General features: G+C 36.5%; 2 protein-coding genes across 2 annotated transcripts; one reads left to right on the forward strand and one right to left on the reverse strand.

Annotated features, from left to right (window-relative positions):
• Positions 1–400: 400 nt before the first annotated feature.
• Positions 401–5,608, reverse strand: LOC112754208 (uncharacterized). Its single transcript, XM_025801773.3, has 13 exons — positions 4,683–5,608; positions 4,501–4,576; positions 4,292–4,381; positions 4,163–4,207; positions 3,862–3,942; positions 3,296–3,371; positions 3,104–3,162; positions 2,894–3,004; positions 2,641–2,780; positions 2,528–2,567; positions 1,898–1,960; positions 1,638–1,819; positions 401–1,114 (listed from the first exon to the last, which is right to left on the reverse strand). Exons 1-13 carry the CDS (start codon positions 5,105–5,107, stop codon positions 634–636), a joined length of 1,869 nt encoding a protein of 622 aa, XP_025657558.1. The 5' UTR covers positions 5,108–5,608; the 3' UTR covers positions 401–633.
• Positions 5,602–6,941, forward strand: LOC112754209 (dual specificity phosphatase Cdc25; the record flags this gene model as incomplete). Its single annotated transcript, XM_025801774.2, is given in 2 exon segments — positions 5,602–5,999; positions 6,565–6,941. Coding segments are annotated over 2 exon segments (396 nt in total). The 3' UTR covers positions 6,739–6,941.
• Between the last annotated feature and the right edge of the window lie 11,048 nt (positions 6,942–17,989).

A 17,989-nucleotide genomic window follows, 5' to 3' on the forward strand; every position in this document is an offset into this window, starting at 1 on the left:
TAAGCATTGTTGAATTATAATCGGCCTCTACCTCTCTCTTACCCAATCCCATATCACTGCATTTTGATTCTTTTCATATTTATTCTTGGGTGCCTTAGTTATTTGATTGATGTGAAGTGAAGATGATGCTGGCCCCAACAAATGCAACTCCAACCTATCACAATGCATTTAACTAAAGTAGTCTTCTCTCTCTCAGAACATATGCGAAACATATTTTCTATCTGATATTAACATCACTTCCGAATGAATACATTTCTTCCATGGAAAACTATGCTTATGATTGAGACGTGTCACTGAAGGTTATAAGGATAAGAGAATTCACTTTTGTTTACTAAGGTATTTGTCTCCTTGCATATGGAAACATGGAAATAAACAAAATTAATTGGAGTATTACAGGCGGTTTTCTTCCTAACAAATTCATTTCATACTTTTCAATCTTTCATTCACTTATAGTTTTCATTGCATATTTACAGTAAAACGAACAAAGCATACATAGGCTCTATCCAAAATTGCAAATCAATAAATATCTGCTGCTCTAGGTTAAGGACAACCTACATTTTTCTCGGGTTCATATGATTATAAAACAAAAAGAACTCCATTTTTCTTCAAATATTGCAAAATAAAATTACCTTTTCACAAGACTTTGGTGTAGAAAAGTTGCAATGTCGTCTCACTCAAACAGCCAAGAATTCCACAGCTCCGAGAGTACCTAATATCACGAGCCTGAGCAGGCAGTTTGAATCGTTGGTTGACGCTAAAAGAAGGCAGCTCATGCAAGATCAATTCAAACGTTGCTTCATCTACAGCTGCAAACAAACTTCTTTGACCCTCTATGTCTATAATAGCATGTTTTGGAAATCGAATTTTACTTGGATTGGCATTCGAGAAACCCATCTTTTTGAAATAATCAGTTCCCTGTCTCTTGAATAAGACATGACAGCCCTGCATTCCTGCTCCAATTACTTGAGAAGGAGTGGATGATAGTTGAGAAAGCTGCGTACCCATTGACATGTCAAATTTCGGACGGTATGAAACAACAATGTCATCACTGCTAGGGCAATAGGCAAGGGATATACAAACTCCTTGGTTATCAGTTTCAGGAAGCATGAATGGCCTTCATTAAAAAATTAAAAAGAAAAATCAAAAGGCAGGGAGGCATTAGCACAGTTGATTTAAAAAATAGAGCATAAGATTACTTCCACATGATTAGCATCAACATCATCATCAGACTGCCGGTACCAAATTAATATTATGCAGAGTAAATTTGGTGTAACCCATCATATACTATATCTCATACCAAGCTTTAAATGCTCAGTGAAACATGCAGAAGTTTCCCAGAGTTGAGTATTAATTTATGGTAAAGTAATGCATTTCCAAAACCAACAGAAAGGAAAATTGACACCAACAAAAGAAACATTGGAAGGAATAGAGATGGAGTAAACATTGGAAAAAAAGAATTTTTCCTGACTTCATTATAGCTTAGAAAACAATTCCAGAATAAAAATGAAAAATTTCACAACTGCCCTTCAAAATTGAACAATTACAATTTTGATACATAGCGTCATCTGGAAAAACTTGAGAACAATATTAGGAAATATAAACATATAACTACACCCCACACAACGTAAACAGCATACCCTTCTTCAGAATCAATGTTCCACTGACAAAGGCCAACGGCAGATGCAGATAAGATGGAGTTAGGAAGACATGAAGTTTGCAGAAGAGAATGAACAGTATGAACAGGGTTGCTAGTCAATCCAACTAAAGACTTCATGGGTCCTGCAGTTTGTCGTATATCAAACACCAAGACACAACCATTCTGCAGGACAGATAGATAAATATAAAGATTAGCATTTGAAGTTCCAACATCCCATGAATACAAAACCACAGTGCTGACCTGAAGTCCAGCATACATGTAATGTGAACTGTTGAGATCCCAAGAACACGACCAAGGAGGAACCTGAAAATAATGATAGTAAGACTAAAATCTCACAAAAGGAATAGTGAACTCTAACTTCTGTGACAGTTCAAAGTTCAGGTAATATCATTACTCCATTTGAACAACTGTGTAAAACAGAAATGGAAAGAATTAAAGAAATCTAATAGATTTAACAATTTTCTCATATGTCATTTGAGATTTTGGCTTTGGCAGAACTAAAGAAGGAAATATCCACTTCTTTCATTAGACTCCTAAACAACTGAGAGGAATTCCAGTAATTTACTTGGCTTCTTTGAGTGCCCAGCTAATGGATATTCTTTGTAAAACATGAAATGAGAGATTTGACTAGCTCAGAAGCTCGTGCTATCTCCTTGGGTTTAGTGAGGATATCTTACATTCACCTTCTGAACTCTTCTCTACTATATTTTGATAAAAATGGGAAAAGCTTCATCTACAAGTACTACCGTAGAAAACCACAAAGCATAGTAAAACATAATATTAGCAATAACTTTTGCTTTTGGTACATTACTATCAACAGATTTATTATTACTAATTCATGAAATCAAAATAATGGATCAAAACTTCTACCTGTAGATCATAGTTGACAACAGTATTCTTGCTCTGCACACTGTTATAGCATGAACCACATCAATGACCACATTTTTACCACGTCAGACAACCAATTAGTAATGCAGTCATACCTGAGCACTGATAACATCTTCCCTGTTGAAGCATAGAGGGCTAGGCTTCTATCAGAAGGAGAAATATGTAGGTCTCTAATACCCTCTGTAGTAGAAGGCAATAAGATATCTTCCATATCGAATGGAGGTATCAAGCTCATCTGAAAGGCAGCAAAGCAACGTTTCCATAAGAATTACAGGGAAAGCCTTCATGTAAAGAATATATTAGAGACACATACTATATATCAAATATTTCAAAGTAAAAAAATCTTACTTTAGTTAGAAAGTCTGCTCCACCTATCACCCTTGGCTTTCGTGCAATTAGTAAAATTTGATTGGATACATCCATATCAAATACTCGTGCATCATCCATATTAAATGCTTTCTAAAAAGAGCATAACAACAAAATTTTAAATAAACAGAATAAATACCCTTCTACATAACCAGGTGTAGACAAGACTGTAATAGATAACAGATGTCGTACCTGTAATGCAAAATTGCAAAAAGATGCTTTTACATGGGACTTTAAGCTAAAATTTTGCTCTGCAAGATATATAGCTTGTAAGTCAATGTTCTCAAAAACAATTTTTTTTTTGCCAGGACCTTATGCTTTTTTAAAAGCAAATTAGGACCTATTTTATGAGGTACTCATTTTGAATTCTGGAAGGACCATTACCCTTTTCAGATCTCCACTGATAATCCTGAGTGCCATCTATGAGTTCAAAATGCATTCTCTCCATATCCAGTAGCAGCTGCTCCAAATTAGTATTTCTCAGCAAGACCAAAACTAGAAACTTAAAGTATTTAAAATACATGCACAAGGATCAAAACTGAAATGCTTATACAATTTGCAGTTTCACCCAAATCTTTTATACAGATTCATACTTAAACATTTAGCATGCAATTGTTAAAAACTATGATAGCTATTTTGCAACATGCTTATGAAGTACCCAAAAACTTGAAGATATCAAGTTATTGCCTCCAAGGGGAATAAATGACAAAAGCAAGGATGCTATTTTATATGTTCCATTTTACAACAATAGTGGGCATGAGGAAAAAAGGTACTAAGATATTCAAAAACAAGACACTTAATGAGACATGAACAACTTTGCTCCATGTGCCATAAAAAATAAATTAATAGCATGTACCAAAATAGCGAACCTAATGCGTATAAAAACAGTAGATTCTCAGTGATCAGATGGCAGGTATCATTTACAATTATGGATTATGAATAGGGGATACCGCTTTAAGCTTCTGAATTTCCAGACGGTATGCAGCTTCTCTTTTCCTCCATAGAGCCTCTTTCGCACACCAATCAGCACCCTTAGAACATATTGATAATTGAGTTATTTTCTTAACAAACAATGTTGGAATATTAGCCCCTTAAATTCCAGCAGAATCCAAGCCCAAAAAGAGCAAACCCAGGAATAAGAGAGGTGGAGATTAAAATATCTAGATGGTAGATACATATAGCTAAAAAAACTGCAAGGTCTTTTATTTTGTTACGGTAAAAGCAAGAAAATTTTCACCAGCAGCATGCTACCTTACTTTCCAGCGCAGCACATTTGGCTTCAAGCGACCGAATTTTCTGCCACAAAAGAAGATCCATTTAGACAAATTAATTTCTTAAAGCAACTTCCAAAATTTTTAATGCAAATAGAATCAGCTTTACCTTCTGAGATTCATCATCAACAGTAACTACTTGAGATGCATAGAGCTTCCTCACATCCTTTAATGAGCATTTTATATTGCATTGTGGACACTATAATGAAATAAAATAACACATAAAACAAGAACACTGAATCGTTAATATCTTTATATGCATTTGTATATCAATTTCAAATTTCAAATATCATATGACAATCTATTATCTACAATTACCTTGCCTGTACTTCGTCGCTGTTGAAGCCATCTTTTTATACAAGACATACCATATATGTGTCCACAAGGAAGACAACTGAACCAAATAAAGTACCAAAGAATCACGTCAAGCATACCAATCAACAATTAGTGAGTATGATTTCACAATTAACATATCCAATTAAGTGTAGTGGCGGATGAACCAGATTTGGTGGTCGCCGCTGTTGGTCCAAGCTTCCATACAGATAGGGCAGAAGAGGCCGTCAATGTCAGTGCGGTTCCACTCGCTGCCTTGACTGCCATCAATTGCCAAAGACGAAGACGACGCCTCTCGGCCTTCCGTTTTGCGGCGCTTGTTGCTTACGTCGTCGTCTCCGAAGCTGCTATGAGACTGCGATTCCACGGTGATAACAATTGGCTGTGGATTAGAAGTTGTGGAAGGAGCCACTGGCAAAGCCCTAGGCGATGAATCTTCGTCCTCTTCGTTGTCATCTTCTTCTTCTTCTTCTTCTTCCTCTTCCTCTTCCTCTTCCTCTTCTTCGTCCTCGTCGTCATCGGAGACTCCGTAGTCAGCTGCGGTGACGGTGGCGTGTGGCGGAGGAACATGGTGGTCGAAGGGATTGTCCATGAGAGAGTGACCGGAAAATGAAGTGGATGGGTAGCCCTAAGCCTAAAGTGGGTGATAAGAGCCTGCGAGGAGGGAAACCAACCAGCCAACACACGCTCGGGCGCCAAACTGCCTACTCTCTTCTTTTTGGAATTTCCAATGAAAATTGTACACGGGCTTTTCTTTCTTTAAATTTACCTTTAAATGCTAGACGAAGACTGTTTTAATCACGTGACTAACATTCTCTATTTCTTTTTTTTTTTCAAAGAGACCTTTTAGCCAGACCCAAATAGCCAAAAATGGAGTAGAAAGTGTTTCTAAATCCAAATCCATTTAATTGGAAATTGATTTTGGGTCTGAGAAATCCAAATTCGAAAGTGAGGAAAGGTGGCTGAGGCATGTGATGTAGTGGTAAAGGTATTTGCCTCAAACTATGCCACACGAGCCATACGAGGTTCAAATCCTAGCAGTGGTGGCCAGGTTAGTGTGTGTGAGTGAGTGTGTGAGTGTGTGAGTGAGTGAGTGAGTGTGTGAGACCCAAAAATAAAAACAAAAAAGTGAGGAAAGGAAAATTGAATTGAGAAGAAGCCCACGCGGTTTTGAGTGAGGAGCGAGGAAAAAGAAGCGTGAGAAGGAGGCAAGAAGGAACGGAAGAAGAGAAGAGAATAGGAGAGAAAGAGAAAGGGGGAAAATGGCACGCAGCATAACGTACATAACTGGATCGCAGCTTCTGGCTCTTCGGCGGCAACCCAACATCGCGATCGTTGATGTGAGGGACGAGGAGAGGATCTGCGATGGCCACATCTCTTCCTCTCTCCATTTCCCCAGCGACACTTTCTCCGACAACATGCCTAACCTTCTCCACCAGGTTAAGGGCAAAGACACCCTCGTCTTCCACTGTGCTCTCAGCCAGGTACCCTCTCTCTTCTCTTCAACCCTCATTTATGCCTAACCACTTCACATTTTAGACTTCAATTCCAGTTTTAGGGATAGGTACAGAGTACAGATGCCTCCTAAGCTTAGAATCGCTTATGTGCCAGACTGCACGGTACAGATATCAAACTATTCATTTAGAATAATAACATTAGAAGCCACATACACTTGTAGAACCGTGTTATGCTGGAAAAGTCGTTCTGAGATGATAGATTAGACTATAGAGAAGACTGATGTTAAAGCACATCTGAATTTACTATTCTAAATGTGTGATTCTCCTTTATTAGGATGATCTTCTACTCTTCTTGTTGTAGAATTTCAAATGCGATTTAATTGATTTATTGATCAGCTTCTTATATGCATAACTTGCTTTATAAAAGATTGATCATAGTTCTATCTAGGCTTAGTTATATCTTAAATTGCCATATCAGGGAATAAGATTTCTGTGACATTAGTGTCTTCCTAATTCCTTTACCCATTTTATATAATACCATACCAGAATGTGTCTCTGAGCTGGAATTGGTATGAACTATACTGTATTGTAGGTTCGGGGACCAACTTGTGCTCGAAAGCTTGTCAATTATCTTGAGGAGAGTAAGGAAGATGCCGGGATAAAGAACATCATGGTCTTGGAACGCGGCTTCAATGGTTGGGAAGCTTCTGGCAGGCCTGTTTGTCGCTGCACTAATGTTCCTTGCAAGGAGCATGGGGCTGCATAACTAGTTGGGATAGAATGGAAGCATTGGCCTCATGTGTAATGCGTGCAGCACCTTTTTATACCAAAAAGGAAAATGTATGATGACTACTGTGATTAACGAGTCTTTGAGAAACTCAATTCCCTCTGTGTTGTGCATCGATTCCAATTGTAAGAAATATATCATTGGAGACTGGACCAAGAATAACAAAAATAATATTCCCTTTCTTTGTTTCTCTCTTTCTTTTTTGCTTCCTTAGAGTAGCACTTAACAGAACTAGATGTGCTATTTATGCTTTATACAATAAATCAATACATATCAAATGATTACAGTGTGTATAATGTTTCCGTGTGTAGAGGACGAGATGAATACACAACAAGATGTATCAAACTTTGTTAATATAACTCAAAACTTGCTGTATTCACAAGGGAAAACAAAAATGGGCATTTAGAGTTGGGACTTGAGAGATTCATGAAAATTTTCAATAAATGGGATACAAAGATGTGTTTATAATCCTTAACTATCTCATCTTAATTACACTTGCTTGTTTTAACAGTGGCCGTACTGATATTTTTAGGCGCATCTAAAATGACAACGTTGTCATTTTGCTCTGCTAATATTTTGATCGATCATAACTTTCAAATTTAGGCAAGATGGGACTTGATTCAATGATTCATTGAGAAAAAGAGTAAATTAAAGACGCAACAGATTATCTATAATCTATATCTATAACAATATATAATGGCAAAACAAGTTTTGGTGTCCAAATTTTTTTTCCAATTTTGTCCTTTCTTATCTACCCCACTATATATCAGTTATTCCACGTTAAAAAACTCCCACTATCTCATCTTCTCTTTTACGTTCTCTCTTATTTTGTACATCCACGTAACGTCTATAATTATTTCTTTCTCTCCTTATTCTCTCTCATCTCACCTCACATTACGTTCTATGCATAATAGAATAGAAAAACTTCTTTCATTTCTTGTCCATCTTCTCATGCAAATATAACGTAAAACCTAATATACTTTACTTTCCATAATTAAATATAAGTGTGAAAATATGTTTACATGGTTGTTTTGATTGATTACAGTTGACAACACACCAATGGAAGATTCACATGGAAGTCGTCGACCGACTTGGCAAGACTATGCCAGGCGACGAAGACAAAACATGAGCGAAGAACACTGACAACAACACCTGGCCAGAAGGCGTGCCAGTTATGGAGAGAGTATTAGACGAGGAAAACAAATTGATATATCGAGTGATCCAACACTATTAGAAGATATCACAAATATACCCATAATCGCCGCTCATCAATACTTTGTGTCAAGTACTCTAAGTTATACTTCCAATTAATAAATTTATGTTGTTAGTTTATTATTTAATTTGAATTATTTTCTCTAATATATTCATGTTACTGTATTCTTAGTACCATTTATGTATAATTTATTTACTGAATGTACTCTTAAATTCTCAAAATACAATATTTTCATACTAATAATAAACTTTCTAAATATTCAGATACTCATAATAACAGCGGAGCTGGTTCAAGTAACAGATCAAATGATGATAATATGGGTAACAATTCTCTATATTTAATTAATTAATAATAATATATTTTTTCTTAGATTTTGATTTAATAAACCTTTCATTATAGTCCTAAATAATATTGTTATAAATATGAAGGTTGTAGAAGGATTAGAGAATGGGGGGTTGAATCTATGACCTTTTATATTACTGAAATAACCCTTTAATGCAAGCTTTCAATTCTGATTATGTTTGAACTCAGCAGCGGAAAATTTATGAGACAATTTCGTTTTGTCTCATGAATATCAGAAAACAGAACAGATCAGGAAAGAGAAAAGCTGACACCATCATGTATCCTGGTTTGGTTGCCCTTGTGCAATGCATCCTACATCCAGTCTCCACCACAACAGTGGTAGAATTTCCACTATAGTTATACATACACCAATTTCACAGGATTAACACAATCCTTTCACACTCAAGTTCTAACCTAACTTGACTTGGTTATGCTAATACCTAACTCTTCCTCTTAGTGCTAACCCAACTTAGAAAGGGGTACCTCACAGGTACAAGATACAAGACACAGACTTAACCTAAAGAAATCTGAAATAACTCTATACTTTTTCACTCATGTGTATCTCTCAACCTTTTTCTCTCTTGGCTCTTTCACTGACTCTCTCATTCAGCTTTTTACCTCAAGAAATTACAGAAAAATAAACATTGAAAAGTAAATTACAATCTGCTAAACATGAAGTAGATTGACTCTACAACAGCCTCTTTGCTATGTGATAAACCAGATTTGCTAGCCTCAGATTCAGTTCTTCATTATGGCAGAATGCTCCTTTGACTAAAAAGCACTGTCCAAGTAGATAAACTTCTTCAGAGAGCTCTTCTCAGAACATACACCTCAAGAACAATGGGTATCTCTCCTTAGCTTCTGAATGGTGAGAAATCTTCTTTTGTAACTCCTTGCATGTTACTCAGTTGCTCTCTCCAAGGTCAAACCTTGAGCATTGTGCTTCACCAACTCACTTTTTCACTGTCTTCCATTTTTCCTCAAATTAGGAACTTTGGTTCTGACCTCCTTAGTTTACCAAAAGCCACAAGTCATCATAAACAAATGTTTCCAATGGTAAAACCCTATCTCAGCCATTGAAAACCAACTTGGTCCCCAAGATACACTTGTGACCGTGGATGCACAGTAGTGAAGAGCAGAGATTATATTTCCCATGTATCCCAATATGGAGTGGCAGAGAGTTGAAGATGAAGAGAAGAAAATGAGATGCATGTGGAAGGAAATAAAATCACCTTTAGCTTCTGACCTCTTCTTGATACAGATTGATGTGGGTGATTAGACTTTAACCTTTTTGCTTAAGCCTTCTCTTTCTCGCTTCTTTGGTGAACAACTTAGGGGCTAAGCTTTCTCTCTCTCTTTCTCTGATTTCTGACTGAGACAAGAAAAAGTGAACGTTGTTATGAGAGAAGCAACTTGGAGGGATTTGCTTACTAACGGGCTTGGATCGAATATCCATCAAGCAAGCGTTTGATTTCTTTGGCTCAGCTGGTTTTATTTGCTTTGAATCATTTTGAGCTGTTTAATAATTTATAGCCCACCAGCCTTGTTTCTTATTTTCCATTCAATTGGGCTGCTGTTGTATTGATTTTTGGCCTGCATCACTAAACCAAAATAATAAAAAACTAATTGGGTAAGTAACCCAATAATATAATGTTTGTCATCATCAATTATGTTAGTTAATTTCTTAACTCAACAATCTCTCCCTTGATGACAAACATAATTAAACATTGATCAAAGGAAATGAATTTTAGTAAGGTTAAGAAACTTCACTTTGAATGATGTTGCTTGCTTTTGTGTTGCTCCCCCTTTCCTTTTCAAGGGTAGCTCCCCCTAGATTTATGCTCTTCTTTTTGTTTCTATTTACATTATACTTATAGAGAGCACAATAAAGATCTGCATATAATTCAATTTTGACTAAAGGAGTTTAAGTAACCAGCAACACCAAACCAGCCCAAAATACAACATGTCATATCAGCACTTTTTGACAAAGATTATTTCAGAAAATGATCATGCTTTGATCAAGATATGACATTAAGACTACCATTGATATAACATAAAATCAATTTCCAAATCTTATGCCAAGAAATCACACAACATTATAGCAGCAGCAATCAACATTCAAACATACAAAATAGTAGCAGCAATTTCAAAGATTCACAATCCTGCTACTCATGCGCTATTACTCCCCCTTTTGTCATCAAGGGTGGAAAATAGGCAAATTCAAGCAAAAAACCGCACCATATAACCTGCAAAAAAAGTTAATGCACAGCCTAAAAACACCAGATTAATTTAAAATAAGTGCAACAGTTGTTAAAATATTACAGTCATCCGAAATATCATAAGTAGTTCAAAAGCAACAAAAGAGACAGTATTCATGAGACAAAAAATGAGCAGGCAGCAGCAGCATCATGAGACAAATCTAGGCATTTGAACCAGTTCCCTTCGAATCAGCTTCCTCTTTAGCATCAGTGGCATGTTCTTCATCTTGTTGAAGATTGTCTATGAACTTCATAAAAATAGCCATTCTATCCCTTGAATTCCGGAGAAAATTTTCATGCTTGCTTGCTAGCTTCCTTTGTTCCTTACTTATGGCAATCATGTGATTGGATTGGGAGACAAACTCTTAGACCACGTCCCGAACAACATTCAACAGAGCAGATTTTTGTCCAGTGATATGGAAGTGCCTTCAGTGGAAGGAGGAGGAGAATCCTCTGGAATGAACTCATCATCTTCATCATCTAGAACCACCCTCTCAGATCGAGTAGGTCCTTTTTGCTGTTTCACTGAACCACCCCCTTTTAGATATGAATGTTTTTATAATCCTCATTGGACAAGTCAACACCAAAATGCTCAAATACACAAGTTAGAAACATGCCATAAGAAAGGGCTTTGTCTTCTCACTTCTAACAGAGTCAAACATGTATCTAACCATCAAATAAGCAAATGGAATTTCTGTTTTAGTGAGCAAGCATACAAAATAAGAGTGTCAGTGTAAGATATCCTTTGATATGAACCACTTTGAGGAAGTATGATGTGGTTAACAATACAGTGCAATTGAGTACGTTCATATCATAGAGCTTTGTGAGTGGGTGTAATGCTATCAATCAAGGAAACATATTCACAAATATGAGCCAGAGCATCATTGAAAGAAATACCAACTCCTTCATCCCACTTAACAGAAGTATAAGCACAAGGCCCAACATCAGTATACTTCAAAGAATCACTAATTGTTTCATCATTTAAAATAATGTCTCTGCCCTTAACATAAGAATGAACACTGCCCTCATGATATGTCATGTTAGCATAAAACTCTCTAACTAACAGAGGATAAATAGGCTTTTTAATTTTAAAAAGGTTATGCCAGTCCAAAAATTCTAAGTGTTCAACAAAAGAAAAACCTTTCTTTTTCAGTGAGGGTAAATCAGCAAGAAAAGAGGGACATAGGGTACGGTACTTAATAACTCCTTCATAAAAGTCATTGTTCATGGCAGACCTAAATCTTTGAGGGTTATAGTTGGAGTGAGATGTCATGAAATGGGATTTGTGTGCAAAGGGATTAATGTCTAGTTCTCTAACTGATTTAAGGGGTATTCGAGGATTACCTTTTTGAGAACGCAAGGGAACAGACCTTGTCTTAGGTTGTGTGGGCTCAGAGGTAGGTTCAGGCGCTGCTGGTCGTTTCCCTTTCGATGAGCTCGGCTTTGACGACCCAGGTTTGGATTGAGGTTCCTTTGGAGGTGGCGTTGGCTTGGCTAAAGATGTGTACCTTGACGGGTTCTTGGTACGAGCCATTGGATCAGACCGAGGAGGTGAGGTAGGAGGTGAAGGAGAAGGGGGGTGAAAGTTCGGTTCTGAGAGCGAGTTGAGGGTTTTGGTCTTGCAGGAAGCTTGTGAATCTTTTCACGTGGTGGCTTTTGTGAAATAACTTTCTTCCTCATTTGGTCGGTTTCTGAATTTTGAATGAAGAGAAGCAGTAAAGGTAGTGGGGAGAAACCGACAGGTTGAAGGAGTTATGGAGGGAGAAAAAGTAGTGTTGGTAACTGTACCCAAAAGAAAGTTTCTCAAACCATGCAACTGCATCACCTTCTGATTTGACTTGAAGGGACTTGACATCATAAAGGGAAAGATTTTATTTCATTTAAAATTAAAATAGTAAATTAATTTTAAATTTTGAAAACCCTTTTGGGCTTAGAAAATATAAACCGAATTGAAAACCTTTTTGGACAAAAAGAGAAATCGAAACACACAAGCCAACAAAAACAAACAACAAAAATATGTAGCATTCATATTGGGCCAAGAGGTGGTTTGAATTAAGGAAACATATTGGATCACTCATGATTTGATTTTTGAGGTTGGCCCAGATGATCTTGTTCAAGCAACAAGGCCTTAGAACGTTGATTGAAAGGAACGTTCTTCACTTGCCCATAATTGTCTCATACCTGTTTATGAGACAAAAACTCCAACAAACACATCAGCAACTTTTAAACAAAGAATCATAGCTTAAAATCCTAGACTAGTCCTAAGTATGCAAAATCTGTCCTCAGCTAGTGGTTTAGAGAAAATATCTGCCAATTGCTCTTCTGATTTAACAAATTGAATGCTAATATCCCCTTTTTGAACATGTTCTCTTATTGAGTGAAATTTCACTTCAATATGTTTAGTCCTAGAGTGCAAAACTAGATTTTTAGAAATATTAATGGCACTCATATTATCACACAACAAGGGAATATTTTCAGCATTTAACTTGTAATCAGCAAGCTGTGTTTTTAACCACATAAGCTGAGAACAACAAGAAGAAGCAGCTATATACTCAGCCTCTGCAGTGGATAAAGCCACTGTTGGCTGCTTCTTACTTGACCAAACATTCAAGAACTTTCCAAGGAAGCAACATAAGCCTGATGTGCTCCGTTTATCAACTCTATCACCGGTAAAATCTGCATCACAATAATCAACTGCAGAAAAATCATCAATCTTAGGATACCGAAGACCAAAGTTGGATGTGCCATGAACATATCTAATGATCCTCATAACTGCAGAAAGATGAAATTCTTTTAGTTTAGATTGGAATCTTGAATACATTCCAACACTTTGTACTATATCGGGTCTAGAGAAAGTTAAGTACAGAAGAGAGCCAATCATTCCTCTATACCTAGTCTCATCTACATCTTTCTCAGTTTCTCCCTTATCTAATTTTGAATTAGGGTGCATGGGAGTTCCCATGGGTTTGGCATTTTTCATACCAAATTTCTTAACTAGTTCCTTGGCATACTTCTCTTGATGAATGAAAATACCATTTTCAGTTTGTTTAATTTGTAGCCCAAGGAAAAAATTAAGTTCACCCATCATACTCATGTCAAATTCACTTGTCATGAGTTTTCCAAATTCAGAACAAAGAGATTCATTGGCTGATCCAAAAATATTGTCATCAATATATATTTGGACTAGAATGAAAGAATCATCAGAGTTCTTGATAAATAATGTAGTGTCTGTGGTGCCTTTTTGAAAACAATTTTTCAAAAGAAAAGAGCTAAGTCTCTCATACCAAGCTCTAGGAGCTTGTCTCAAACCATAGAGAGCTTTTGATAATTTGAAAACATGGTTAGAAAGCTCTTTATTTTCAAAGGCAGGTGGCTGCTCCACAAACAGTTCTCTATCTATAACACCATGCAAAAAAGCACATTTCACATCCATTTGATATAATTTAAAACCACAAAACACAGCATAAGCCAAGAGAAGTCTTATGGCTTCCATTCGGGCAACAAGGGCAAAGGATTCATCAAAGTCTATTCCTTCTTCTTGGTCATATCCTTGTGCCACTAGCCTTGCTTTGTTTTTTGCAATGCTACCATCCTCTCCTAGCTTGTTCCGAAAAATCCACTTGGTGCCGGTCACTTTCTTTCCATTCGGCCTTGGAACCAATGTCCACACTTGGTTCTTCTCAAATTCAAGAAGCTCATCTTCCATTGCCTTTACCCAAGAAGGGTCATTAAGGGCTTCTTTGACATTCTGAGGCTCCATTTGAGAGAGAAAGGCAATGTATGTTCCTTCATTTGCCTTTCTAGTTGAAGACTGAGTTTTCACCCCATGTGAGACATCTCCAATAACAAATTCCTCAGGATAATTTTTCAAAAATCTCCATTCACGAGGTCTGATGGACTTGGAGGCAGATTCAGATACCAAGGGATTCTGGGTGCTGCTGGTTTCAGGGTCTCTTTCAGATTCATGAGACAAAATGGAATTGTCTCTTGAATTTTCAGTAGCTGCAGTTTCTAGTTTAGCTTGTCCACCATTTTCATGATTTTGTGCAGTCTCATCATTCTTTTGAGCTTGATTCCCTGCATCACAATCTTCCAAAATACTTTGCACCAAGTTAGTATCACAAAATGTAACATGTATGAACTCCTCAACAATCCTAGCATCTTGATGATAAACTCTAAATGCTTTACTAGTTGTGGAATATCCTACAAACAAGCACTCATACGCCTTTGGATCAAATTTACCCAAATTATCCTTGTTATTTAGAACAAAACACTTGCATCCAAAGATGTGCAAGTAGTCCAAGTTTGGTGGGTAACCTTTCGAAAGTTCATAAGGAGTTTTCTTCAAAAATTTCCTTATGATAGTTCTATTCAAAATGTGGTAAGCTGTGTTAACTGCTTCAGCCCAAAGGAATTTTGAAACATTGCTCTCACAAAGCATGGCTCTTGTCATTTCTTGTATGCTTCTATTTCTTCTTTTCACAATACCGTTTTGTTGTGGTGTCCTTGGACAAGAGAAGTTGTGAGATATTCCAAATTCCTCACAAAGGGATTCAAATAAATTGTTTTCAAATTCGGTTCCATGATCACTTCTTATAGAAGAGATCTTTAAATCCTTTTCATTTTGAATTTTCTTACAAAAGATTTCAAAGGCCGAAAAAGCTTCATTTTTGTGTGCAAGAAATAAAACCCAACCAAACCTAGAATAGTCATCCACAATCACTAAACCATAATGTTTACTACCTAGGCTTTGAGTTCTTGTTGGACCAAATAAATCAATGTGTAACAACTCAAGTGGCCTTTTAGTAGAGATATCTTCCTTTGGTTTAAAAGAACTTTTTGTTTGTTTTCCCATTTGGCAAGCATCACAAGTGATGTCTTTGTCAAACCTTATCAAAGGAAGACCTCTTACTAACCCTTTCTTTACAAGTTTGTTTATTTGAAACAAACTTGCATGGCCCAATCTCTTGTGCCATAGCCACTTTTCAGATTCTTTAGAATGAAAGCAAGCTACATTTTGATTCTTTAGTTCATCAAGGGTAAGTCCATACACATTATTACAACGCTTGGTAATAAAAAGCACTTCATTAGTCTTTTCATTTACAACACAGCATTCAAGTCTTTTGAAAGTCACTAAATATCCTAAATCACACAACTAACTTATACTCAAAAGATTGTGCTTCAATCCACATACCAAAAATACATCATCAATGAAAGTAGAGTGTTCATTACCTACTTTTCCAACAGCAACTATTTTACCTTTACCATCATCTCCAAAGGTCACAAAACCTCCATCATACTTGTTTAGTTTGATAAAGTAAGTTGACATTCCAGTCATGTGCCTTGAGCATCCACTATCCAAGTACCACATATCCTTTTTGTTCTTGGATGCTAGGCAAATCTGCATGAAAAATTTCAAGTAACCTTAGGTATCTAAATTAATTTGGATCCTTTGAAGTTAATCCATCTTGGTTGCCCAAGTGCATTGAAATCACACACAACATTGTAAATTTGGTTTCCTACAATTCTTTTTTCAATGAAGCATTGTGAATATGAATGACCAATTTTTTTTGCAATTAATATAATAATTTTCTGATGCATGTTGCTGAAATTGAGATGAGCTACCATGCTGGAAATGATTAAAGAGCTGAAATTTTCTGGTTTTTGGAAGAGGTGCATTTTTTTTGACAAACTGATTTTTGTTATAATTGTTCCTCTTTGCAAAAGCATTTTCACCAGAATTTTTGAAAACTTTTGGACTTTTCGAAGATGAGGTTTTGTTGTGAAATGGTAGTTTCTTGAAAGCAACCTCATTTTTCGAAATGTACCCCAGACCTGACCTATTTGAAGTAGGTTCGGTTCTTGGTGAAGGCTCAGTTTTACTTGTGTAAACTTCATCAAATTTCTCCTCAAATGAGAGAACATATCCAATACCAGATTTGTTGGATGTGGATTTAGTATTTGATGAAGAAGCTAGAAATTTCATAGAGGAATCATTAAAAGCTGCACTTTCCTTGGTTATATAACCTAAACCAGATTTTTCAAACAATGGTCTTTGGCTTGCAAGTAATTTGTCCAAGTTACTAGAACTTTGAGAAAATTTTGCTAAGTCACCATTCAGCCTTTTAATCATATCATTTAGCTTTTATTTTCAGCAATTAACTCTTGAGAAGGATCCACAATGTGCTTTCCTTTTAATTTTTCAAGTTTATATTTTAGAAATATGTTTTCTTCAATAATGTCCAAAGCATATTTAGTTTCCTTCACTTTTTCTTTTAAAAAATCATTTTCAGCTTTTAATACATCTTTTTCAGACATGCATTTATTGTACTTATCTAGCAGTTTTGAGGTGTTTAGAGTAAGATCATCAATAATAGCATATAAATCATCTATAGACAAGTCATAGTAATTTACCTCATCAAGATGATTATTTTCGGTCATGAAGCAGGTTTTATCTTCACCTTCAGAATATTCTTCCTCATTAGAGTCGTTCTCAAGATCCTCCCAAGCTGCCATGAGCACTCTCTTCTTTTCTTTCTTTCCTTTATCCTCCTTCTTGAGCTTTGGATAGTTTAGCTTGAAGTGTCCAGCTTCTTTGCAATGGTGACACGTCACTTTGCTCAAGTCCATCTTGTGTTCCTTTGAGCTTGAACCCTTGTACTTGTCCTTATTTTTTATCATCCTTCTAAATCTCCTAACAAAAAACATAAGCTCATCATCTGAAATACCATCACTAGACTCACTCTCTTTTGATTCTATTTTTGACTTGAGGGCTATTCCCTTTTTCTTTGAGTCTAGGTTTATGTGTGTGGTTTCATAGGTAAGGAGTTTTTCTCTCAGCTCATCATAGGTTATAGGGCTTAGGTTATTGCTCTTGGCTAGGACAGTGGCAGTGGTTTCCCATTCTTTTGTGAGGCTTCTAAGGAGTTTTCTCACTAGGGTTTATTCTGAGTAGTTTGTACCCATAGCATCAAGGTTGTTGATTATGATTGAGAATCTCTCAAACACTTCATCAATGGTTTTTCCATCCTTCATATTAAACATCTCGTACTCTTTTCGCAGCATATCAATCCTCGTTTCTTTGACCTGTTTAGTACCTTCGTGTGTAACCTGGAGTTTCTCCCAAATTTCTTTGACTGTCTTGCATCTAGACACCTTTCGGTACTCTTCAAAGCTAATAACACAGTGAAGAAGGTTGATTGCTTTAGCATTCAGCTCCATCTTTTTCTTATATTCTTCATTCCACTCAGCTTCTTCTTTTGGAGTCACCACTCTATCAGCACTTGTTTTTGTTGAAATCTTGGGACTGCTCACAACAATCTTCCATATGTTGTAGTCAATGGATTGGATGAAGATACTCATCCTTTCTTTCCAGTAGGCATAGTTCTTCCCATTGAAGAAGGGTGGCCTGTTGTTT

This window comes from Arachis hypogaea, chromosome 16 (genome assembly GCF_003086295.3).
Source record: "Arachis hypogaea cultivar Tifrunner chromosome 16, arahy.Tifrunner.gnm2.J5K5, whole genome shotgun sequence".
Lineage (NCBI taxonomy): Eukaryota > Viridiplantae > Streptophyta > Magnoliopsida > Fabales > Fabaceae > Arachis > Arachis hypogaea.

What these genes read in the sequence shown, in the direction of transcription:
- LOC112754208 (XM_025801773.3), bottom strand. Translation starts at nt 5,107, where the DNA reads ATGGACAATCCCTTCGACCACCATGTTCCTCCGCCACACGCCACCGTC. An exon ending in AAATTCAGAAGCTTAAAGCG is followed by an intron (nt 3,372 to 3,861) that starts GTATCCCCTATT and finishes AATTTGGAGCAG; the next exon opens with CTGCTACTGGATATGGAGAG. An exon ending in AACATTGATTCTGAAGAAGG is followed by an intron (nt 1,115 to 1,637) that starts GTATGCTGTTTA and finishes TTTTTAATGAAG; the next exon opens with GCCATTCATGCTTCCTGAAA.